Below are 25628 nucleotides of genomic sequence, written 5' to 3'. Positions count from 1 at the left end.
CTCAAGACTTTTCAACAAGTAAAGGATTTGCCTGAGGAATAACACAGAGCTTGGCATGCTGAGGTGTCTGGGACATGACAGAGTTGTATTATGACACAAGGGAAACTACTGTCATCACCCACTACCCATCTCCTGTAGCCATCCTTCTCCACAAATGACTGTCAGGCAGTGGTAGCTCCAACCTGCATAATGAATGAAGAGTGTGGAAATAAAGTGGCTGACCTCGCCTCTGCCTGTGCCATTTCCTTGACTGCCCTGTGCTCTACCTTTGGGCCTACCTACCCTCAGCACCTCTGCAGACCTTCTCAGAGCCCAGCCCCACACCACCCCAGGAGGGAAGCGACAGGGGTTCAAGTGGAGATGAGACTCACTCAGGTGAGTGAGTACAGGTCCCTACATCCTCTACAACACAGCACAGAACTCAGCTTTGCATTCTTAGCCTACAATTCTTAAATCTGTCTACAGAAGCATTTTCCTTGACATCCTTTTCCACTCACAAATACCACACAAGTGCAGAAACAGCAGCCATAGCTCAGACCCAGTGCTGCAGCTCACATGGGAAGGTTGGAGCAATCCTCAGCAATGCTGAAGCCCATTCAGTCTTTACGCACACCCAGCTCCAACGGGTGCAGTAAATTAAAGAGACAAAGGCAACCCTGATTCCAGAGACCCCTGCTCTTCTTATGCCTTGCTCCAGAAGGCCTGCATACTCCTCACAGGGGAATGGAGTCCTATGGCCTCCAGCAGCTGCTCACAGGGCACTATGATGGTCAGTATCTTTCTGCTAGCCCTTACTCCTGTTTTTTTTTTTTTTTGGATCGTCTACCAAAGAGACCACCTGAACTCAAACCCTTGTTTGTCTCAGGGATCTGCTTATGGGGAACCATAAAACAATGGTTCCTTAATGTCACCCTCTCAACTTCTCTCCAGCATCAAGGGCCATACATTTGTGTACCCTCCAAACATTGATCCATCATCTGGCCCAAGCTGTGCTTGGCTTGTTTAATCTCAGTCACCCTCCTTTACATCTCCATGTGAGGACAGAAAAGAGAAGAGCTGTCATGCACCTATTTGGCAGAGTGGTGAGCTAGGAGCCAGTTGAAGGCACAAAGGGCAGCAGGGACCTGCTGCTATGGGGAAGACGTGAAACAGTTAGAGGCCCCAAACACCTATGAGAATGGGCAAAGTGACTGGAGGGTAACACAAGCCACTCCTCCTCAGTTTAGACAGAGATAGGACCAAGACAAGGGAGCTCACTTCACTTAAGGCTGTAGACAACCTTTGCATAGCTAAGGTCACTCCTACTCCTATCTTGAAAGCTCAGCACGAAACACTGACTGGCACATACTAGGAATTCAAAAGGTTGCTTATGTGACGCCTGAATAGGAATTATGGCTCTCCACACAGCTGGGGCTGCAGGGCATGTGCTGCAGGGGTGTCGGTAGGCGCTTTCATATCCCCACCCCATGGTAAGACACACTCCTCTTAGTCACCCACTCCTTCAGTTTGCCAACCCTCATGGCCTTTCCTATCACACTCTCTATTTTTGTATTTCCACATCCCCACCACTGAGATTGAGGAGCACAACCACAAGACATTTAACAAATGGGCCTTCAGAGGAGCTACCTATCACTCAGAAGAAAGATCAACGGCTCAAGGCCAGGCTGGCACCAGTATCCCCTTGACAAGGTACACTACACACTGAGAGGAGACTATGAAGCCCATACCACCCACAGCACATTCTCTAAGAATGACAATGAGCACAGCAACCAAGAAGGTGGCAGGAAACTTTAGAAGCGATGGGGATGTGTGTGAATAGATTGGGGTTCACTGGTGTGTCTTTATCTACAAACTCTACAGTCAACAGCTTTCTGAATATAAATTCCTCATTAAAAGTGCGTTAAGAAGAAAAGCAGTCTCTGTGCTCTACTATAAGAACTAGTTCCAGGATAGCCTCCAAAGCCACAGAGAAACCCTGTCTCAAAAAAAAAACAAAACAAAACAAAAACAAACAAACAAACAAGGAGGGGAGGGGGAGGAGGAGGAGGAGGAGGAAGAGGAGCCAGGCACAATGGCACAGACCTGTAATTCCAGCTACTCAGGAGGCTGAGGCAGGAGAATTGTAAGTTTAAGATTAACCTAGAGTAACAGAATTCAAGGCCAACCTGAGCAACTTAGTGAGACACTATCATGAAATAAACAAATTTAGGAAGGGGGTGGCTGTGGCAGGAGATGTAGCTGAGGAGTACGGCACTTGCTGTCATGTCCAATCCCTAGTACCAGGGGGAAAAGGAAGAGTAAGGGAGGGAGGGAGGGAGAGAGGGAGGAGGAGGAGGAGGAGGAGGAGGAAGAGGAGGAGGAAAGTATTTGTTGTGAAACTTGGCCAATACTTGTTTCTGGCTCACTCCCTGTATACCTGCCTATTAAATTAGCTTAGCATGGTAGATATCTCCAATTTCTAACAAGCACCATGGGAGACTCTGGGGTTGCAGGGTCCCTAGAGCTCACTTTGAAAACAACTGGCCTAAACCTTGAGCCCAAGGGTGGTTCCAGCCCTCCCATCTTTAGGCTTAGAGACATGCAGCTGGCAGTCCTACAAGACAGAAAGCTGAGCTGAGTTTCCAAAGCACTGACACCACTTCTGCATCTGGGTCCTCAGGCTCCAGGGACACTTGAGAGGCTTCTGTTGTCTGAGCGCAGGTTCATCTCCTGTTTTGAACATCTGCGCTTGTCTTTCCTTTCATGTGCACTGTCTCCTTTCTGTCTCTATGCACGTCAGCACCCCTGCATGGAGTACTAATGTCACCCTTTCTCAGAAGCATACCCATGCCTGCATGTCATGTATGGGCTTCACCATGGGTCCTAAGTCAGTATTTATGAGCAGGCACAAGCCCTTGCGTGTATAGCAAGGTTTCGGCAGAGAGATACATAAGTACATGACAGACTATGACACTGAAAATTATTTTGTATTTATTAACAATTACCAGATAGTTATGAACACGAATGACTAATTTCAGAATGTATACTAGTAACTGAAGGTCCCAGAGACAATGGAGATTTGAAGGCATCTAACCAGTCCAGGTAACTTATTGATCATAGAAACAGAACAGTGTCTCTGCTTGATTTCACGTGTGTGTAAGTTGGCCAACAAGACTGTCAGTGAGCTGGACAGTTTTTACATATTACCCCTCCAATGTGAGCCAGCACATACCTTTCCTGCTGTCTCTATTAATAACAGAAGACAAGTTTAAGAGCTAATGTTTGCCATACAGAACTGCTTGCTGCTCTTTTTTCAAAATGGGCCAGTCACTTTTTATATATTATGATCTGTGTAAGTTATATTATTTTTAGAATTTGTTTGTGGCAACACCATTTATTGGAGTGATTTACAACTTCAGCCTACAGTCTAGTATTGTGGAGTATGCTCTGTTTGTGTTCATGGGAAATGAAGGAGGGTCCCCTGTGGGGGTTAATGACACCAGAGTCACCCACAGGGGAAAGACTTTCTACCCACAACCAGAACCCCCAACTCTGACCCACAGTCTGATGAGCACAAGTCCTGGTCACAACAGACTCCAGATGGAACAGTGTGGGTGGCTCACAGCTAACAATCTCTTCGATGAGTCAGGGAAACAGGTGTTGGGGGCAGGACCATTCCAGAGACTATTACTTTGTAGTGGTGGTGGATTTAAAACTAGGTCCTAGCAGACAGGAACACTGGAATCCAGCCTCAGAGAGTGCAAAGTCACCAAACAAAACAACAAAACAAACACCAAACTGTTCTCTGCTCTGCTAAGTCAGCTCTGTGATCAACTGTCAGACAAGTCGAATGCACTCAAGGGTCCACAGTCCGAGTATGAGGTGGGTAACCTCTGTTCCCATTCCTAAATACAGCTGTTTGCTGGCCTTTGTGTCTCCCACCAAGTGATGGTCTATTTTGCCTTTTTTTCCGACTGATTGCACCATCACTAACATCATCAGATTATCACTGCTTCTTCAAGAATTTACAGAAGCTTCCAACACGTTACTCTGACTACACTGCAGCCCCTTATGCTGGGTTCAAAACTCCCCACCGTCAGACCTCCCATCTCCACCACTGTGCCCCAGCCCCGGCCTTGGGCCGCTTGCGTGTCCCCAGACCCCTCCCATCTTCCTTCCTATTGCAACCTCCATGGCCCCAGACTTCTCAGCCTCTACCATCTCATGCGTCCTTGAATATCTGCCTCAAGATCCCTTCACCACAGCTCTCTCTGTACCCAGCCCATCTTGCAAAATCCCTTCACTGAACTTTGTGGGCTGTTTTAGTCCCTTCTACTGCCCACTTCAATCTGGCATACAATAGTTTGTGAGAAGCATCTGTTGAATAGTCACACACTTGGAATGCCAAATATCAGAATTATATTTCTAGGAATTTTTTAATCTGAAAGATGCAATTAACTCAAAATTTGAGAGCATACCTTACTTGCTATTCCCTCGAATATGTAGATATTCAGAGCTACTGAATCAGTATATGACATAATGAATAGAATTCAAATTTCCATCTTTACCTAAAAACCATTTCAGAATCATCTGCACCTCTGCACCCAAAAGAATCAAATGAAAAAGAGTAGTAAAAAAATTACATGCATTTACATTGTCCTAGGATTTTTATATCTTTCCTATCTGTCTACCTATGTATCTAGTTATGTATTGTGTGTGGTATGTGTATATGGACACACTCTGTGCTCTGGAATGTATGTCGAGGTCAGAGGACAGAGGTCAGTTCTCTCCTTCCACCACATGGGTCTTCAGAACCTAACTCTCTCCATATTTTTTTTAATTTTAATTTTATTTTGTTAGTTCAAATTAGGAACAAGCTTGCTTCAGATGTCAATTCCTTCTCCCTCTCCCTCCCCTACCCCCCTACATCCCACCTGCCCCTAGCCATCCCTCCTCCACTCCCCAGGCAGGGTAAGGCCCTCAAAAGGGGCTCCCCAAAGTCTACCCAGAACCTAACTCTAAAGTTACCAGGATTGGGAGCAAGCACCTTTATCCCCTGAGTCATCTCACCAGCCCCTATGTCCTGTTTTTTATGTTTACTTTTTGGGTTCTTAGCAATGGTCTTAAGGCTCTCAAAAATATATATACAAAATATTTTTGAATAGTCCAGAGCAGAAACAAAATTACACACATTGTCACCTTCGACTATCTTTTGTCCAACAGTTTTGTTTTGTTTTTTAAGATTTATTTATTTATTTATTATGTATACACTATTCTGCCTGCATGTATGCCTGCATGCCAGAAGAAGGCACCAGATCTCATTATAGATGGTTGTGAGCCACCATGTGGTTGCTGGGAATTGAACTCAAGACCTCTGGAAGAACAGTCAGTGCTCTTAACCTCTGAGCCATCCCTCCAACCCCCCTCCCCCCGCAACAGTAGGTGTGTGTGTGTGTGTGTGTGTGTGTGTGTGTGTGTGTGTGTGTGTTTCAGAGTTTAATATTTGGTCTTGTTTTTAATTTACTGGTCATACTGACAGCAGAAATAACCCAGCATCAATTAATTGCTTACTCAAAAAAACCAAAACCTTGGTACCAATGTAGTTAAATAATGACCTGGTAGGGACTTCTTTAGTGAGGTGATACAAGTAGACAGGGTGCCCTGCCGCTGTGCTCTTCTGGGCATGAGCACCTGAAAGGTGGCACCTTGGAGGAAGCCTGCTCTCAGCCAGAACAGAGCTTCTCAAGAGTCTCTGGGGTGGGGCAGAGGATGGAGACGTCCATGGATCAGGGACCTCTTCCCCACAGAGGGCACAGTAGCTCCTGGGTGGGATCTAAAATAATTCTCCCATATAAGCTTTCCAGATTCTTAGGTGCAAGAAGAGCTTGAGAACCAGCCCTGCTGACATTCCCCTCACGGCTGACCTTCAGGACATAGGTCAAGTTGGAAGGCACCCTCCAACTCACCATTAGACTTACAAAGACCTGAAAAGGTCACCCTGTTTTCTTAAAGCTATATATTGGGCTGTCCTCATAGAATGGAAACAGTAGTTCTGTGGCAGGCTAGAAATAAAGAGAGCATGATTAAGGCGGCGTAGGAAGAGTGTCAGGAAAGTTCAAAATAACTAACAAAGCCAAAAGTGCCCACAGAAATAATCATGTTTTTCTAAGGATACTTCAAATAAGGATGTTACAAACAAATGAACTAGGTCCACTTAGGGCCAGAATGTTTGAGACTTTTGAGCTTTACCTTTTAATACACACCTCTCTCTTAAATCTAAATTATGTACCTCATAAAAAATCCTCACTATTTCATTTACAAAAGGAAAACCTTTAATGTAAGAGAAATAAGTAAGCCTACTCATGTGTTTTTACTTGTTTTTGAAACTTTACTTAAATTTTAAGCTTTGCTTACTCTTTAAACCTGGTCAGTTACAACCTTTGAGTAATGCACACTAATTATTTGTAGCCAACTGTGACTTTGAGAAGCCTTCTCTGTATTGAGTATACATCATCCCTGTTCTATATCTACCTAAATACTTAATAAACTCCCTAACTTTGCTTCATCCTGGCCCTTGACAAAGCTCTTTTCTGTGGCGTTGCTGAGGATCCAGCTTAGGTGAGTGGACCACTGAGAGGCAAGGGAGCTCCTGGGGCTCTGGGAGGCAGTGCTGGGGCAGAGCCAAACACATACCTAGCTGCTGGGGAAATAGGTGGTTTTCAGGCCACCACCTTCCTTTCTAGGTCCCTTGGGGTGAAAACAGGAAATTTGCTTTGTATCACACTATTTTTTATCATACCTGATGGGGTCATGAGAGTGGCACTTAATATATATAGTGTTTAACATGGTGAAGGACAGGACAAAAGGTCCATGTGGCAGGCCCTGGGAATGACAGATCTGTAGCTTGCAATGACCTCTCTGTCCAGGCATCCAGAAAGCATTCCCCCTGCCCCCGTTCTCTCAAAATGTCCCTGAAAGTATGCTCTTTTAAAAGGACAAGGGTCTTAATGATAAACAACCAAAGACTTTCTCTTGTCTCCTCTCCCCAGGTAAAAGATAAAAGTAGTCAGTATGGTCTATACTGCCAGTCCTCTACAGCTATGATGAACAGGGTCAAAGCTGGATGCTCTTCTCGTAAGCTTCCGCTGACCTGGGAGGCAGTACACTGGCCATGCCAGGACCCAGATGAGGCCTGTGGTGGGTAGAGTATCATGACTAGTTTGGAAATCAAGCATCATTCCAGAACCGTGTGCCCCTGACCCTAATTGAAGGTTGCCTAGCTAGCTGGCCTTTGAGGACACAAGACCATGGAGACCCTGGGGGAGAGGGAAACCATTCTGCCTCGTACTAGATACTAGTCACTTAAAGCCTAAGGAAAGACACCCAGGAAGAAGGTATCTCAGAAAGAAGTAAGGATGCAGGAAGCAGAGGTGACTGTGCCTGTTGAGGAATGACAGTCGAGAGCTCCTAAGTGCCTGACAATAAGCAAGCAGGCTTTATCACCCCATGAGGTGCTCAAATGGCTGATTAGGCCTCAAAGTTGGTGAGGAGGGATATGAAGTTCAAGTAGAGGATTTAGTCCTGCCCCAGTTCCCATGGAAATGTTACAGCCATCCTAGCTCAGAACGTCCTTTCTGAGAGGCAGATAGTGGGCTGAGTGACAGTGGCTGGCACAAGAGGGCAACAATACAGAAAAGGTTTCAGAATCCCAAATGTAACTTGAGTCACATTTTGCTACAAGGATGCATTGCTTATTAAATATAGTTAGTCTCCATGCTTAATTTTTAGCAAACTTCAGTGAAGCTGGATTCTGTTCACTAAAAGCAATACAGGTTAACTAAGTAATAAAACTTCACACAGCCCTTGACTTGGCACAGTGTTCCCTATCTTCAGGCCAAGAACTGGGAAAAAAATAGCCTTTGGCACCCTGAATTCATTAAGTTTAAATACAAAGCGGCGGCAGCAGCCTCCATTTTACAGTAACTAGAGAGCACTCCAGCAATAGCCACCCCTGGGGCAAGAGGTTCCCTGTATGGAACCATCCTGAGTTGGCTTTCCAGGAAGGGCCAGGCACTCTCAAGAGAGCACTGGCTTTTGGCCTCCTTCTTTACCAAGGAAGGTAGTTTCCCACTGTCCAGCCTCCACCTTCCTGGGTGGCCCCAGCAGTGGGCCCATGGCTCCCCCAGGCTGAATGGGGGAAAGAAATCGAGCAGGGGTAGATTTATCCTCACAAGTATGTAGAAGCCTGTGAGAACTCCTCTTAAGAGCAGAGGGCAGTATGTATGTCTGAATTCAGAGAGAAAGCCATCACTGTCCCATCTCAGATTCCAGAGCTAGGAATCTGAACTCAGGAATCCCTCTTAAGAGGAATGGAGAAGACTCGAGACCCGCGCTCTGAGTCAGATTAAAACACAACAAGGCAGAAAGGAAGGAATGACTGAGGGCCGAGGGTGGGAGAGCACAGACAGAACAGGAGGAGACACGCAACAGTGCTGCAAGCAGTGACTGGGCTCAGGAAGAGGAGCAAGTCAAGGCAGGGGAGACCAAGCAGACAGGCTGGCAGTCAGCTCTCAGAAGAGGTCGTAGGCCAGCGGTGTTAGCACAGCTCAAGTCTGCCCAGTCTTCCCACTAGGTCCTTGAAGAAGGCGTGGGAAAGCATATCCTCCATCAGGGTGTGGGACAGGAAGTCCTGGGATTCTCCTACTTTTTCATGGGAATTTTGAGTTTCTTTTCTTTCCACTTTCTGCCGTGGGACTGGTCACTACTACTTCCAGCACGGCCCTTTGCCATTCCACAACCCTGAAACCCCCTCTCCATTTCTACCACTTCTGGCCCTGTGTCTCCCACATAGCACACAGCACCAGGCTATATCACAACATGTGATGGTTCAACAGCACCCTAGAACTGGTATAAAGTTCCCCCTTGCCCCCGCTTCCAGTCATAGGTCAGGAAATGAGAATATATAGAAGTTAGGCAGTGAGCACAAATCACACAGCTAACGAGTGTAGGGATCAACCCAGTTCTGGGTTCCAGTGATGCCAAAGCCTTCTGGGGACTCCTGGGGGTCCAGAGCCCAATTTACAACCTTGGAGCCAGCTAGCATTGTGCAAGGCCCACATCAGAAATGAGACAAACACTTGTGTGCTGTCTGAATGTGCAAGTTTTCTTGCTAGAGTGTAGTTTGTCGTCCCCGCCCCCCCCACCAAGGGTCATCAGTTCAAAGAATGGTCCTCAGTATAGTGATGGTGGGAGGTGGTCCAGTCCAGTGGAAGCTCCTGATCAGTGCGTCCTTGGCAGGAATTAAGGTTATAAACCCCTGAGTTAGTTCTCTTCAGTAAAAGTTGTCTTAAAAGCTTGAAGCTCACCTGAGTCTCTTACTCCCATGCACGCTCCCACCACTGTGAGGCCATCGACTATAAGGCTGTTGATGGCATCATGACCTTGAACTTTCAGAACTTGAGCTAAATAAACCTTTTTCCTTTACAAAATTATACAGTCTTAGGTATTTCCTTATAATGTTTCCGCGTAGATGTTTCCTGACATAAACGTAACACAGGAGGCAGCAACTGGCCCCAGGACAAAGCTCTTCCCTTCCTCCAGCCTTTGCCACAGGAGCATAATAGTCTTCTTAGAACACTGCTATCAACCTATTGCACCCTCCCCCAATACCACTCCCCTCCCCCACAAAGCCTTGCTCATTCGAAGTTTCCAGAACTTGTTCCATGCATTACTCACAAATCCTCTGATCTGGCCAGGCAGTTCATCCTCATCTCCTAAACTAGTCTTATATTTTGCTACCCTGTGTCTATTATTGGCACATCCTTCCTGTTCTAGCTATCTGGATTCTCTCCATCCCAAAGAACCTGACTTCTCCACTATGCTCTCCATCTGGCTCCCACAATCCTTTTCAACTCCAATACCAGACCAAGAATGTTACTTGGATGGCTCCTTAGCTGGCTTCTCATTGTCATTCCCATCTGCATGTATTCTAATTTTTCAACTACATTAAGGTCTCTCACATTTATTTTTGTGCATAATAGCCTGAATGCATGTATGTATATCATATAAATGTCTGAAGTCCGTAAGAGGGTGATGGATCCCCTGGAACTAGATTTACTGATAGTTGTGAGCTGCCACGTGGGTGCTGGGAACCAAACTAAAGTCCTGTGTATGAGCAGCAAGTGCTCTTAGCCACTACGCCATCTCTCCAGCCTCCGTATTAAGATCTCTTTCTGGCGGCAACCACTAGCTATGTTGGTATCTTCCCCAAAGTGACTCTCTACATCCCTGGGGATGCCACTGGACCTCCTGCACCCTATGACCATCTCCATGGAAAAAGTCTTACCTGTAGTATCTAGATTGCAAGTAGGTAGAGCAGACGGCTTTGGACACGTGACTGGCTGAACCAAAGTCAATGACCTTCACTCGGTATGGCTGTCTGGATGGATCTACCAGCATGATGTTTTCTGGTTTGAGGTCAGCATGGATAAGACCCAGGCTTTTTAGTTTCATCAGGGCTGTAGCTACCTGCTGGAGGACTGGGCGAATGTATTTGAGGGGCAAGGGGCTAAACTTGTTCTGTTTCAGAAAGTCATAGAGGTTCTGCTCCAACATCTCAAAGACTAAGCATGTGTGATTCTTGTGTTGGAAGCATTCATAGGCCCGAACAAAGTTGTAGTCGTCAGCACTCTCTGTGCTCAGCCGGGCTAGGATGCTCACTTCAATCTGACCTTGCCGGGCATAGGAAGGGTGGTTCTTTAGGATCTTAATGGCTACAATTTCATTGGTGCCCCGTTTCCAGCACTTGACCACTTGCCCAAATGTCCCTCTGCCCAAAAACTCTAAAACCTCATAGGTGTTGGTCATGGAGCACAGTACTTCATGCTGCACCAGCTGATAGTCACCTTCGCTGTTGGAGCCGCTGTTTTTGGAGGTGGCGGTGGATGTGGTGGCAGTGGCTACAGTGGCCCCGCTGGCATTATTCTGAATCATGGGTGGATGCTCTTCAATGATCTGCACACTGCTAGTGTTCTCAATCTCCTCACTCTTTCGCTTGAGTCCACATTTTTGGTAGGTGTCAAGGAGGCTCACAGTGCTTCGACGCATTAGGTTGTGTGGTCCGCCAAGGACTTGCCCGGCGACAGAAGCGCTACTTGCTGATGTTACAACTATGTGTCCAGTACTTCCTGGGAAGATGATGGTCTGCTCGTAAGGTAGGCTTGGGTTTGGGACTGGCAAGGAGGTGCTGACGGTTGTGGAGGCTGGCTGAGAAGGTGCTATGTTCTTGCTCTGGCTGTACACTTTGCTGTGGGAGCCGTACCCAGTCATGTCCCAGTTGGAACTTGGCTCTACTTTAAGTTTCTTCACACTACAGAAGGCACTTGATTGAAGGGTGTGAGGGGAGAAAACTTGCACATGTGAGGCCATGCCTATGCGGAAAGGAAAGGGAAAAATAAATATCTGAGTTACCCCTCCATGAATAAACTCCACTGATTCATTTAGGCTCTGGCCAGATTGTCCTTCCCCTTCAAAAGCTTGAGGACCAGGGAGATGGACTAGTGGGTAAAGTACTGCTCTGAAGTATAAGCACTGGAATTCAGATCCCCAGAACTCATGAAAGCTGGGCACAGTCACATGTACCTGTGACCCCAAAACTCCCACACCAAGATAGGTGACATAGACAGGAAAGTTTCCAGAAGCTCACAGGCTAGCTAATCTGGCATATGCAACAATGAACAGGAGACCATCTCTCAAACAAGGCCAAAAGTAAGGCCTAACACCTAGTGTTGTCCTGTGGTCTCCACACGTTTCTTGGTCTTCATGTGCACACACATGCACACACATGCATGCATAATGACTTAAAAATACAGCATCTTGAGAAAGCAAGTCAATTCCACTCAGAAGCACATTCTGGACTCCTTGTTTGAGAGACTAATGGTTCCCATGTTCTGCCATTAGACCTACCAGCCTTAGGAGGGTAGGAAACTCAGGAATAGAGTTGAGAGTCAGAACTGGGACTTAGTCTATCATTTATTTCTTGGAACTATACCTGTAACAGAAACCAATTCTTCATTCCTATTCAGGTTGTATCTTGCTAAATCTGGAGACTCTATCAAGTACCCAGGTAAGTATTACATTTGTAAGTATTACAAACTTAGCTCCTCTGTGTAGTGAGCTTAGCCTTCTCAATAGAACCTAATAACCAGGTTTACTACTCTTAAGAACCATGTTCCCACACAAATCTCATCACAGGGATTCTCATGATATTCTGTGTTCTGAATGAGACATACTCCCTACCACCTGGCCTCCTGGTCTTCTTGAATTCTATAGGGCTGCAGATAGATAATTTGGTGTTTAGCTGGCTTAAAAACATGCATCACTTTTCAGACAGGGCCAAGTAGCACCATTCATATACATTAATAAATTTTTCTAGAAAGTCCTGATATTTTAGACCTGGGGAGATAGCTCACTCTAGATAAAGTGTTCACAATACAGCATAAAGGACTGAACATGATTTCTAGCATTGACAGACAGACAGACAGACAGACAGACACACACAGAGAGAGAGAGAGAGAGAGAGAGAGAGAGAGAGAGAAGTTGGGCATGGATTTGGATTCTTTGGGGTTTATTGGCCAGCCAGTCTAGCCTAATTGGTGAGTTCCAGATTCACTCAGAGACCTCATCTCAATATATATATATATATATATATATATGCATATATATATGTAAAGTTTATATATTAAAGGAGGCACAGATGTCAACTTGTACCTGTACACACGCACGCACGCACGCGCGCACACACACACACACACACACATATACAGTGGAAGTTGAGAGAAAGAAAGAACTATGATTTCAGACTGACATATCTATAACCTAGATAATCTTGGAACTATTTAAGGTCTTTCTGGAGTAGCTATACAATTTATAATTATGGTGATATTGGAAAATTTTTTAAATATATATATATTTAAAAATTTATATATATATATGAAAAAACACTACAGTGATAGGAAAGGTAAAACCCTTAAAGGTACAAGAACAATCACTTTCTAAGCTGCCTCTGATAACCATTTTGTGCAAGTATGTGTGTGTTTATATGAACACTCATGTCTGAATGTGCACGCATGTGTGTACAGACACCAGAAGTTGATAACAGGTGTCTTCCTCAGGCACCATATTTTGGGAGACAAGTCTCAGTGAATCTGTGCCTCACCAATTCAACTAGACTGGCTGGCCAGCAAGCCTCAGAGATCTTCCTGTCTCCACCTCCCCAGAGTTTGGGTTACAACCACCTGGCTTTCTAGGTGAATGCTAAGGATGGAACTCAAGTCCCCGTGCTTACATGTCATACTGATGAGCCAGCTCCCAGCCCCACCATTTCTTACAAATGCGGTTAGAAAGTGGAGAGTCTGTCAAGCGTCACTGGCACTAAACCATCTAGCTTCAGTTCCTCTCTGAGTGTTTCTTTGACATCTCCCTCTTGACCCCATCACTTGTCCCCTGATCCTCTCTCTGTTCAGCAGATACCCACCTACTTTGCCCAGAATTCCAAGGTCAGTCTCAGGTTCTGCTAGTCTCCTAATCCATAGTCTCCCATTTTTCTCTGGAATCCTGCTTCCGCCATTCTTTTTCCTTGAGGCTATTGATTTATTGGACATACATCTTTAGCTGGTACTGAATAAAGTTGTCCAAATGAATTACTGGCCTAACCTCTCCTTTCTGCCTTTAAGTGTGTGTGCATGCACAAACTTGCAAGACAAGAGGAGTGACAGTCATAGCTCCCTCTTCACTCCTTCCGTCTAACCTGTAAGCCGATGCTCTTTTCTTCCATGCTCACTGCTAACCCTCCCCCGGCACAGTCAACTACAGCAGCCCTGTGTTCTTCAGGCAGAAACTTCCTAGTTTCGTGCCCTGCCCTCCTCCACCTCTCAGCAGCATCTGACCCTCTGACCACCACTTTCCTCTGGATGCTCTTATCCATGCCAATGTGAATCTGTAACGCCTTCCTCCTCCCTGTGGCTGTGATACAGGGTTGGGGCAGTTCTTCTTCCTCCTTTAAAATGCTGGTGCTCCCAATATTCTGCTTCCTCTGGAAGACATCACTCGTTCAGACAGCTTAAGCAGTCATCTCGATGCAGGCAACTCCTACGTGTTTATCATGAACCAAGTTCCCACTTGAATGTTCCACCAATAAATTTCTGTCTCCTGCTGCATCAAAGATGATCTTTCAAAGATGAACTCTTTGTGTTTTCTCCAAAACATAGCCAATCTAATCCTCCATTCTAACATTTCCATTTCTGTTAATAAAGTGCTTATCTAGTTGCTTGGCTCTCAAACTGGATTTACCTCAATGAGTCTTGATGACTTCAACAGGCAAAAGATACTCAGTCTTGATAGATTTCTCCTTTGTCTTTTTTTTTTAATTAAAAAGTATTTAAATAACCATATAATGCAAATAGCCAAAAAGAAGCAATATGTCCCTTGTATTCAACTATCTAGTTCTGTTCTTTTTGCCACTCCCATGTTGAAATTATTACTTTTCTTTTCTTTCTTTTTTTTCCCCTCCAAGACAGAGTTTCTCTGTGTAACAACCCTGGCTGTCCTGGAACTGCTTTGTAAACCAGGCTGTCCTTGAACTCACAGAGATTCACCTGCCTCCCAAGTGCTGGGTTTAAAGGCATGCTCCACCATCACCCAGCTGAAATTATTACTTCTCAAAAGTAACCCTAAAGTACATATAGGAACCTGGTCTATTTGAAGAACCCTTTGACATGCCTCTATCTGGCCACCAGATTTGTCTTATTACATAAATTTCTCAGAATTGCTTCTCTGTCCAAAAGCTTCTAGTGACTCCTTAGTATCCAGAAGATAAAGCTGAAGAGACAACATACATCTTGATTCCAAATACTTGCTAGCTTCATCTTCAACCACTGATTTTCCAGAAGTCTCAACTCTAAAACTGGTCCTACTCATCTTCCCAGAACAGAATGCCTCCTCTACTTGCTTCATTCACTCTCCAGTACATTTTGCCTTCTGGCATGATGGCCTAAAGACCATCCAGTTTAAAGCCCCAAGCCTGAGATTTTGAGACAAGGTCTCATGTAGTCCAGACTGGCCTCGAGCTCTCTATGAAGCCAAGGATGACCTTGATTCTCCTGTCTCCATCTCCCCAATGCTAGGATTACAGGTATGAGCCACCACGTTTGTCAAGTAGTTTCTCTCTTATACTATTTCCATGTTTAAGTCATGTCTCCACAACCGGACCATATTCTGGCACCAAGGGCTACAACTGTAACTCACACCTCTTTGTTTTCGCCTCATACTTCTCTTGTGTCTTCCCATGGCAGGCCAAGCCTACAGTGCATGGTAACCACTGCTAACTGAAGAAAGCCTGTAACTGCTTTGTCACCAGTCACACATATATAAAGAAGCAGGCCTGGCTTGAAATTACAGAAAAATCTGCCAGTGTTTTTCAACCCAAATAAAGATTTGTAAAAAGCAAGAGAGAGGCATGGTGGTACCTGACTAAACTCCCAGTGCTTGGAAGGCTAAGACAAGAGAATTGAGAATTTGAGGCTATCCTGGGCTACACAGCAGGATCCCGACTCAAAACAAACAAACAAACAATACTTTAAAAATGGAAGGAAACAAACAAGCAAACAAAAAATACAAAGCAGAGGCTTAGTCAGACCCTATCCTGAGCTAGTCAGCGCCTATCCTGAGGTAGTCGACAGCTGTGCTCCTGCCGCCCACACCCTTGACCAGTCTCACCCTAAATCCTACCCTGAACCTGTCTTTACTGTGACCCACGGGCCACAGACTTCCCTTCTGGTTTGAAAGATGACTCCAACCCTGATCTGGGCACTGTGACTAATACGCCTGTATGTGTCTGACATGATTATTGCTGACATGATTATTTTGGTTTGTTATACAATCATATTTTCACCTGCTTTTTATGTCAACATCTTCCCAATACTACAAATGTAAGAAGTGGCTATTCTTTATTTATTAGTATCACTTAAATATTCATATAGTCATAAATGCTATAAACCAGACATATCCAGCCTACGGTTCATAGGCCTCATATGTTCCAGTACACCTATGAATGTGACCCAACACATTTTAGATGACATTTTGTTACAGTGTCAAAAGTTTTGACATCCTTGAAGCAACACAGAAAAGAGCAGCCCTTGGCTTTCAGCTACCGATCCCTGGAAAAGAGTGAGCAACATTAACATCTGCGTCAGCTTCTGTCCCTTGACTGTCCCTTGTTCCTTACTCTTCACATTACTGTCAGGGGGAAAGAGAGGAGGAGGTAAAAGGAGAAATAATTGGTCATACACAAAGCTCGGTCCTCACTGTTTCAGAAGTTCTTGGTGCAAAGGCCACATTGCAGAGTGGAATTTTACAAAGGGGAAGAGGGTAGCTTATGACTTATTTGTTATTGGGATGGTAGCCAAGGGTCATAAAACTGTGGAAACCATCACTGGCTGCTTTGGGTGACAGATGCCCAGGATCAGCCACGAGATCTGCATGGCTGGAACCTCCCTGCACCCTTCACTGTGCCTCAGATTCTGGCTGGGGCTGCTGTGGTCACTGCTGAGGTCAACAGCCACTATTCCACAAACCAGACCTAATGTTTCCAATAATCTTTTTATCTTTGTTCTATGGCACAGCCCATTTTCCTCTGGGAAGCAGAAAGATCAAACAAAATATAGCTAAAGAAACTCATTAATGATGATTTTTAAAGGCTTAAAATTTTATAAGGAATAAAATACTGGTAGTTTTATAGCTTCATTTAAAAATAATCACACAGCCACAATCAAACTTATTTCCAAACATATCTCCTTGAGATGGTTTTTCTGGAACAAACCTTCCTGATTAGTTTAGCTCTCTATGAGTCAAGCCTACAACCTTTGCCACTTCATTTATTCAGATCCCTAAGGCAAGGGACAAGGAAGAGGTTGGGGAGACCTGTATGTTTTCCATGCTAAAGGAAGAGCTAAATGTTTCCTCTCATTTCCTTGTGGTCTGACCACTCTTCAAGGACTACTGAGCCCCTGAACACACAAAATATTAACAGTAATAATTTACCCCCAGAAGTGGCAGGAGTTGACTAGATATTTTCAGTTGGATCCTATTCAAAATTTCAGTTTCTGACCCTCCTCTCTTAGGCTCTTGGAAGAAAAAGTGGTTTTGTCTCTCTTTAGTGGAAGGATAGGTTTTAACTCCCTGGAGGGCAATATGAAAGACCTGGGGAATAACACAATAAATCTGCAATAATTACACCTGCTCCTTCGAGGTGTAACCCATCCAGACCTTTCTATAAAAGCCTTGGTGGCCTCTCATGGTTAACTCCTTCACAATGGTTGTGCTCCCATTGATTACTGAGACACAGAATGAAGCAGCTACAAAGGTGTGTTCTTACCCCCAGCTCCTGGCTCTCGAGCAGGCCAAAATCATGAGCACTGAACACCAGCTCTTCCCATGTTACAGGGGTTATGGAAAAACCACCAGTAAAAGAGATTTACAAACTCACTACAAATTAAGCCAACTTACATCACACAATAAATTCTTCATTGCACAACACAAAGTAGTGCCTATAAATCTGATTAAAAGCAGTTAACAAAAGAATTAAAGTGCATCATTTTAGGCCATTCCTTATTGATACAAAAGAAGACAGACCGCCTCATATGCCAAACAAATCCAGGTCACCCAGGTTTTGAGAGCCTGTATGTTTAAACAATGAAGAGTAACTGCTCTTTTTTAGGCTTCCCTTCATCCCAAATGCCCACTTTACATCAAAACATATGTACAGTAAGTCTGTTTCAAAATAATATTTTCAAAGCATTTGCCTTGAAGTCTTTATATGGATGCCATGTATGTCCACAATTGAAAACCATGCACCATTCTCCAGGTTTTAAATTACCAAGTACACACCTGGCTAGAGGAGGAGTGTCTTTGGGGTAGGGTGAGTGAGCCTTTGCCTGAGACGGCCTGATAATCATGGTATGCTCATTCTCACCATGAAGTCAGACGAGGGTGTAGGCTCCTAGAACGTTGAAAATCTGACTGTGATCTGAAGTTCAAGCCTAGGTGACTCTGTCTTTCTTAACCTTCAAGGTTCAAAGAGAAATTCTTTTTTCCAGAGTTACAGACAACCTTTTCTGGGTCTTTTAGATAGAATCTTGCTATGTAGTGCAGACTAACTTCATCTGGCCTTGAACTCAAGTGCTAGAATTACAGGTATCTGTCATCATGCCCACCTAACTTTGTTCATATACCAAAAACAAAACAAAACAAAAAGCTAAAACTCTTCATGATCTTGAGATTTTAACCCATTATTTTTTAAAACATTTGTTAAAAGATTGCATCATTCATTTTGCCAGTAAGTATTCAAACTGAGTTCAATCTTATTTTTATGAATTTATACTGCAGATAAAACTCATCAAAAAATTATCAGCATACATGCATAGATATATATAAAAAAAAAGACTGGGTCATTTAGTGTGTTTTTCCTAGAATATTTGCTGAGTTTCTTCATAACTTTTTATTTCACAATTGGATGAACCGAAGAGTTGCTTCACATGTGAGTACATTTCCTTTCCATTTCACCACCCAAATTATCTACTGGAGATCAGACTCTGGTGAAACTACAGGGTTAAGTGAGGGCTCAACTATGATTAATTTTTTTCATTGAATTCAATTTCACTGAATTTAGCAAAGCTCCAGAGAAGGAATCATAAGTAAAAATAGGCATCATTTTTATCAGTATTTAAGGTTTAATTTAGGTCTGGCAGATGTGAAATAGACTGACAGTCAGAATCCAGTTATAGTTAGAGTCCAGATCACCGTAAGAGGTACCAACTTCCTCACTTCCTCAAACCTTCTGGGCTTACACTGACTGAATAATGAGCATCTGATGGGAGATACAGTGTTAATTTGTTTCCCCACAATACAGAACTCAAAGCATGAATGCTTGCACTCAACAGAATACCCTGTCTTCTATATCATATTTTGCACATAAGCTATGGAATAAGTTAACATGAATCAATGGTAGAAATACATATCTAACCCAGCATTCGGGAGACAGAGGCAGGGGAATCTCTAAGTTTGAGGCCAGCTAGGGCTACACAGAGAAACTGCATCTCAAACCCTCCCCACCAAAGGAATAAGTTTGAGGCCAGCTAGGGCTACACAGAGAAACTGCATCTCAAACCCTCCCCACCAAAGGAATATGCATCTAAATGAAAATTTTCGAGCATGTAGAGTAGGGTAAACGTGTATAACCCTTGGTAAACTTGTAATGGCTTCATGCCTTGGAAGGTTGAAAAGTATTAGAAAAATTCTTCATTGATTACAGAATATTAATAAAATTGTAGTCATTATCCTGTGTGTCAAATCTGTATTTTAAAAGAATGAGGCAATTTCAGGTTAGCCTGTTTCTAAATGACAGGTTTTCAAAACAGTGTGTACTAAATATCTTTGGGGCTTTTATATCATTTTCAATCAGAGGGTGTTTATCCACTAGTTTTATAATGTTAAATATACGATATAATTCTACCAGAGTAGTGTAGAATTAACCACAAGCTCTACAGAATCTTTTTGATAATGACAGCAGAAATACTATTGTTGCAGCATTGAGCATTTTAAAAACAGAATAAATCATCCGTCAGCTCTGTGTTACAGATCTTCTACATAAAAAAGACCAGTACGGGTTAGAATGAAAGCTATCTTTGGCATCACCATTAGCTGGGCATGGCAGCACATGCCTGAGGCAGAGATAGGCCCATCTCTATGAAGTGGAGACAGGTACAAAGTATGATCCCATGTGTGTGAAGGGGTATCAATCACCATTGTCCTAAAGGAGCATAAAATCTCATAGCATCATCAAGTCCTAAGCCAATTTAAAAGGACAACTGGCAACTATAAACAACATAAATGACTGTGAAAGTAAACAGCACAGTTCAGAGCAGGAATCACTCAGGTTATAGTCAGGCAAGACTTTACAAGATAGAGCTGTGATTAAAAAGATGGATGACCAGCCGGGCGTTGGTGGCGCATGCCTTTAATCCTAGCACTCGGGAGGCAGAGGCAGGTGGATCTCTGTGAGTTCGAGACCAGCCTGGTCTACAAGAGCTAGTTCCAGGACAGCCTCCAAAGCCACAGAGAAACCCTGTCTCGAAAAACCAAAAAAAAAAACAAAAAAAATATATATTATATATATAATATATATATATATTATATAACCTTTTGAAAGATGAGGCTGGTGTTCCAGATCCTACTAGGAAGGTGTAATTCCATCGGTCTCACAATGGGGAGCACCAGCATTGTTGTCTCTGTCCTTAGGAAGCTTTTGCCTTGACTGGAACTAGCTGAAGCACATCTGCATGTCAGTAACACATTAGCAAACACTAAGGCAATAGCCAACCTCTAGTAGACATGTGCATACCAACTGCTTGCTTACCTAATTCTAGTAGCTCCAATACCCTAGAAATAGCTCTAGTCATTTGAAGCTGGTGTGATGCCCTAGCTCTCCCCTGACCCACCTCTGGCAGTCACTCTTTTTGTTATGTAACTAACAAAGTTTTCAGAGACTCTCATGATCTCCCTTGCCCTTTCCTGGACTCCAGGTGCTCACTCCTCAGGACTGTGAGGGAAGGCACAGTTCCCTCACTGTACAAATGGACAGACATGCTTAGGGAGATGACATAAGCTGCCCAAAGTCACTTTGCTACTAGCAGGGTTGAGTTGGGAACTGAGGTCTGCCTGAGTCTCAAATTTATGTCATTACTCAAGCTTCTGCTTCATTTGTTAGGTTCTTAGATTAGAAGCATCAAACATGAGGTCACGCAGAGTAGCAACCATGGGCAGATAAAAGCCAAAAAGTCTCCACTTTCCCAGTGCTGGAAGGAGTACATGCATATGATCTAAAGTACAGGACAGAGCTGACTACATCAACCATGACAGATACCCACAGCAATGACCATGGTGTCTATCATTTCTGTCTCCTCTGGTCAGGGTGCCATCTGAGAAACTTATTAAAATTATTTTAAAAAATACATTTATCTCTTTTAAGAGGCAGTCATCTCTTTTTAAATGTACAATGGAACAGTGGCCAGAAACACTGGTCTTGATTGAGAAACTTAGACTGAGTGACCTGGATAGGTCACATGGCAAACAGGAAGGCTGTCACAACAGCCAGAGGTGAGGGTAGGAGGGTAAGCAACTGTCTGAGAAAACAGAAAAGGAGCAAAAATATAGGGCTTCACAGAGGAAAAAAAAAAGTAAGCCTGCGACAGGTTTCAGAGCATATGAGCGAGCGAAGGATGGAGAGGAATCAAATACATTTGAGAGATGCAAAGACGGCTCCGCAGGGGAGATGGGCCGTAGTGTCAAACACTCTTCTTGGTGACAAGAGGAGACAATGAGTTTTCAACAAACAGTGATAGGATATCTACATTGGACTGTCCTGTCCAGTCACTGATTCCTACTGATACACAGAAAAAGGTAATTGCTTGATTTATCTGAAGTTAGTGTCAGGGGAGCTGTAGTATTTGACAAGCAGTATCTAGTACCTTTGTGCAAACTTTGGTGTTAGTATATGTATGGGTGCATGTGTGTACATGTGCATGTGTGTGTTTAGGTAGAGAGGAGGTGTGTCTATATGTGTATAATACATCCAGAGATGGATGTAAGGTATCTTCCTCAATTTGCTTTCCACTTTCTTTATTTTGGGGAACAAGGTTTCTCACTAGACCCAGGGCATACCCGATTCAAGTAGACCTGCTGGCCAGCAAGCTTTAGGGAGCCTCCTGTCTCCACTTTCCCAGTGCTGGAAGGAGTACATGCATATGCTCAGCTTGCATATGCTCAGCTTATGTGGACACTAGAGACCACAGGTCCTCATGCTCATACAGCAGGCACTTTACCAACTAAGTCATCTCCAGTCCCAGGTTGACTCTTAAATGAAGATAAACCATTTTGAAAAGAGAACTGAAACTGATAGGATGGGCGAAGCCTGCACAGGGTTAACCAGAAAGACAAGAGGACATGGTGGCCCTAACCTTATTCACGGATGAACCCAAAACAATGGGCTAGGTCCAAGATACTGAAGGACAGAATGTAGACAGACTTCTGAAGGACAAAGACTGCAAAAAAGGCTCTTGTGCCAAAGACACCCGAGAGTTACTACTGACTGTGAGAGCCCAGCCCAACTAGGAACTCTGCTCAGAGAAGGTTCTTGTTAGGTGTCGTTGACAAGAAAAAGACTATGCTGTATGTATCAGGACAAAAGCCAGGTGAGAGAACGCACAAGAGGTTGACACCTTTATGAAGATGGAATTCATGGGAGTTAAGCTGTTTCCCAGGAGAACCAAAGTAGAAAGTTGAACAGATGGCAAATAAAGTAATCTTTGGAGGGTACAGATAGTCTGTCAAACAGTGTGAGGAGGACTCACGACTCATGGGGGAAAGCCAAGTTTGAAGTGACAATAAGCACAATTAAGGGATTGATTTAGGAGAGTCAAAAAAGAGGAGGAGTGGCTAAGTCTGGCTGGGAATGTGCCAGTAGCTCTCCTTTCCCCCAGAGGTCAGAGGAAAAAGGAGGCGTATCCTCCTGGGAAGAGAAACAGACACACCACACATGCCCCCTTGCTTTCCCAAGAAATGCAATTCTTGTAAAGACTTTCAAAGCCTTTGTATCATCTGTCATAAACTGTGTTTCCTCAAACTTTACCAGAACCTGTGTTTCATTCAGAAAACATTTTTCCCCTGCTATGTGCAAATTCCTTATACATTTACCTACCTACTGGTTCGTTATTTGTCAAAATCAGCCCTTCTCAGTGCTCACACACTCTTCTTTTTCTGAAAGTTGTCAACCTTGCTCACAACTCCAAGTGGCCTTTTGTGACACCCTATATTGGCCTTGCATAAAGCCAATGTCATGCCAAGTCAGCACTTCCATGCAGTGGTTGAGTTACCTGTAGTCTAGTGTATCTCTACAGTGTTGGTGTTTGCAAGTAATCTGAGTACTCTTAACTTGGCAAGGCCTAGGACGGTAGCTCAGAGTCAGAGCAATGCCCTACCCTGTGCAAGACCTGGATTCCATGTCCAACATAGCAAATAGTAATGATACATTCCCAGAAGTATCTGATGCTGGTGAAGTAAAGAATTATTGCTGATAAGATACACATGTTTTTCAGTCTTTACAATAATAGGCAGCAACAAGGAAAACAAGTTAAAAAAAAGAAAGAAAGAAAGAAAGAAAGAAAGAAAGAAAGAAAGAAAGAAAGCTGGAAAAAACAAAAACAAAAACAAAACCTCCAAAACTCCTTCTAAAACTAGAGTTGCAACAATGGAAACTTATTTAAAAAGCAAATAAAACCCAAGAATAATGCTTGACACGGGGTCTCACTATGTAGCCCAGGATAACCTAAAACTTGCATTTCCCTTTTGTCAGTATCCTAGAATTATAGGCATGGATCACTAAGCCTGGCCAACAAACAGAAAGCCAGTGACTGCTAAACAAGGGCAACTCCGTCTGCAACAGATCTTTAACGAAGCGCGGTAGGCTGGTGGATGACTGATGACAAAAAGTCATCTCACAGTTCTAGGCGCCAGAAGGCCACAATCAAGGCCCTTCTGAGAGCTGGAGGAAATGAGGTGTTCTGAGCCTCTTTCCTTGGCTTTTAGACAGCCATCTTCTCCCTGTGTCTCTTCAGCTGTCTTCCCTGTGTGTATCTGTGTCTAGCTACATTTCCCCTTTGATAAAGGCGCCTGTCATCCTTGATTACCATGCACCGTAATGAAGTCACTGCAATTTGATAATCTCTGTAAAGTTCCATCTCTAAACAAGGTCATATTCTGAGGTTCTAAGGGTCAGGAATTCTACATACCAATTTGGGGGCACATAATTCATACTGTAACAGTAAGTTTAAGAAGGCCAGAAACATTTTAATAAAGTATAATTTGTCAGGATGTCATGACATTAAAAAAAGATACCCCCCCCCTTGCTTTTTCTCCTTCAAGGTAAGATGCTTCATTTGGTGCTTTCCCTAAATCCTACCTTAAATAACCTTCAAGTGTATTTTCATCACACATACGGAAACAAGCAGAAGCAAAGTAGTTACATTAAACTAAGTTCTGCGAAGTTCGCCATTGTGCTTCCAGCAGAGGCCATACAGGGATGTATCTGTGCACATGAAGAACACCTGCGCCACCTGGGTATCTGCAAGTGGAAGGTTGATAACGCCAACATGAGGTTTTGCGTTCTGCCTGAGTGTGTGGAACAAGTCTGCATGGACAGCTGTAATAGCTGGGTGGGAATGGATGCAGGCTGGGAGAGCCCCTCCCTCCTCATGCCCACTTTGGTGTTAATGACAATGAGCCTCTGTTAGTGAATTCTCACCTGTTACCTAAATTGTCCTTTTTGTTCAAAGGCTAGTAATTTTCTTTCAAGCCTTGTATTTGTTTCTAAGGAAAGATCTCAAAAAGATAACCTATCAATCAAACAAAAAGCAGCAAATACCCACAAACTGTAAAAACAATAGCTGCTACAATTCTGACCTCAAAACAGATGAAATCTAAGTACTGGCCCCCAAACTCCATACAGCTTTGGCTCCAGAATATTTTCTAAGTTAGAATGAGCAGCCTTGCAGCAGGCTAGTTTCAGGTGTTTAGTCACCTATCTTTATAAGTTTCCTCCCTGACCCCTTCAGCCCCTCCTTGCCACTGGCAGGCGTATCGTCGTCCTCTGTGTGCCACCACCTCTCAGTCCTTAGTGACCACCTCAACAAGCCGGACTTTAGCAATCACCGAGGAGGCTGAGTAGTTGCCTGGTGAGTCAACCTCACAAGAATTATGCTATCCCTTAGAAGTATCTTATAAAGCATCAACTGAGACTCATAAGCTAGTGGGCTCTTATTTCCCCATGAAGAAATTCAGATATCCCCAAATGTTTGCTTATTCCATGCCCAACCCACTACTGAGTTGTCTTTTTAAGCTTATACAGATAATCTGACACTTAGAAACAGACTGTAGGGTCTTGCACTGTGGTAAATTCTTTCCATTATGACCTTTTCATCAAAAGGGTGTGTTGAACTCCTAGCCCCCAGCAGCTATTTATGAATGTGGCCTTCTTTGGAAACAGGGTATTTACAGGTGTAATCAAATTAAGATGAGGTCATCAGGGTGAGTCCTTTATAAGAGGAGGAAATCCCACATGATGACACAGGCAGAAACTGAATGAAGCTGCAAACCAAGATGCACCAAAGGCCACAGGGCCCACCAGACCCTAGGAAGAGAAGAAAAGGAATTCTACTTGTTGACACCTTTATTTTCCACCTCTGGCTTCAGAGTTGCAGAAGCTTAAGAAGTTTCTGTGGTTCTCAGCCACCTGATGTGTGCTACTTTGTTACAGTAGCCCTAGGAAACAAATACACTCCATACTACAATCCAGGAGGTATTTCACTGAAAACAAACACGTCTACACTCAAACTATGACAAAGTATTTTTAGCTATGGCAAAGTCACTTAGGCCAAAGGACAATTGTCCTCATGGCCTCACAGCCTATTTGTCACCTGTAGACTGAAGAGCTTCAGAGGCACCCACAGCTTTCCTCCCACATGGCGACTCCCATCCTACCA

The 25628-nt window shown here is 43.8% G+C and overlaps 1 protein-coding gene across 6 annotated transcripts in view; it reads right to left on the bottom strand.

The window, feature by feature from the left end:
• Window positions 1-25628, bottom strand: part of Hipk2 (homeodomain interacting protein kinase 2) — a 190508-nt gene that overhangs the window by 122995 nt on the left and 41885 nt on the right. For all 6 annotated transcript variants that reach the window (XM_027391501.2, XM_027391502.2, XM_027391503.2 and 3 more), the window contains one exon: window positions 10325-11408. In XM_027391501.2, coding sequence (XP_027247302.1) covers window positions 10325-11408 — 1084 coding nt within the window. The remainder of the gene's footprint in view (window positions 1-10324; window positions 11409-25628) is intronic.

Source organism: Cricetulus griseus, assembly GCF_003668045.3.
Source record: "Cricetulus griseus strain 17A/GY chromosome 1 unlocalized genomic scaffold, alternate assembly CriGri-PICRH-1.0 chr1_0, whole genome shotgun sequence".
NCBI classification, from domain to species: Eukaryota; Metazoa; Chordata; class Mammalia; order Rodentia; family Cricetidae; genus Cricetulus; species Cricetulus griseus.
This window is presented reverse-complemented; position numbering and strand designations above follow the sequence as displayed.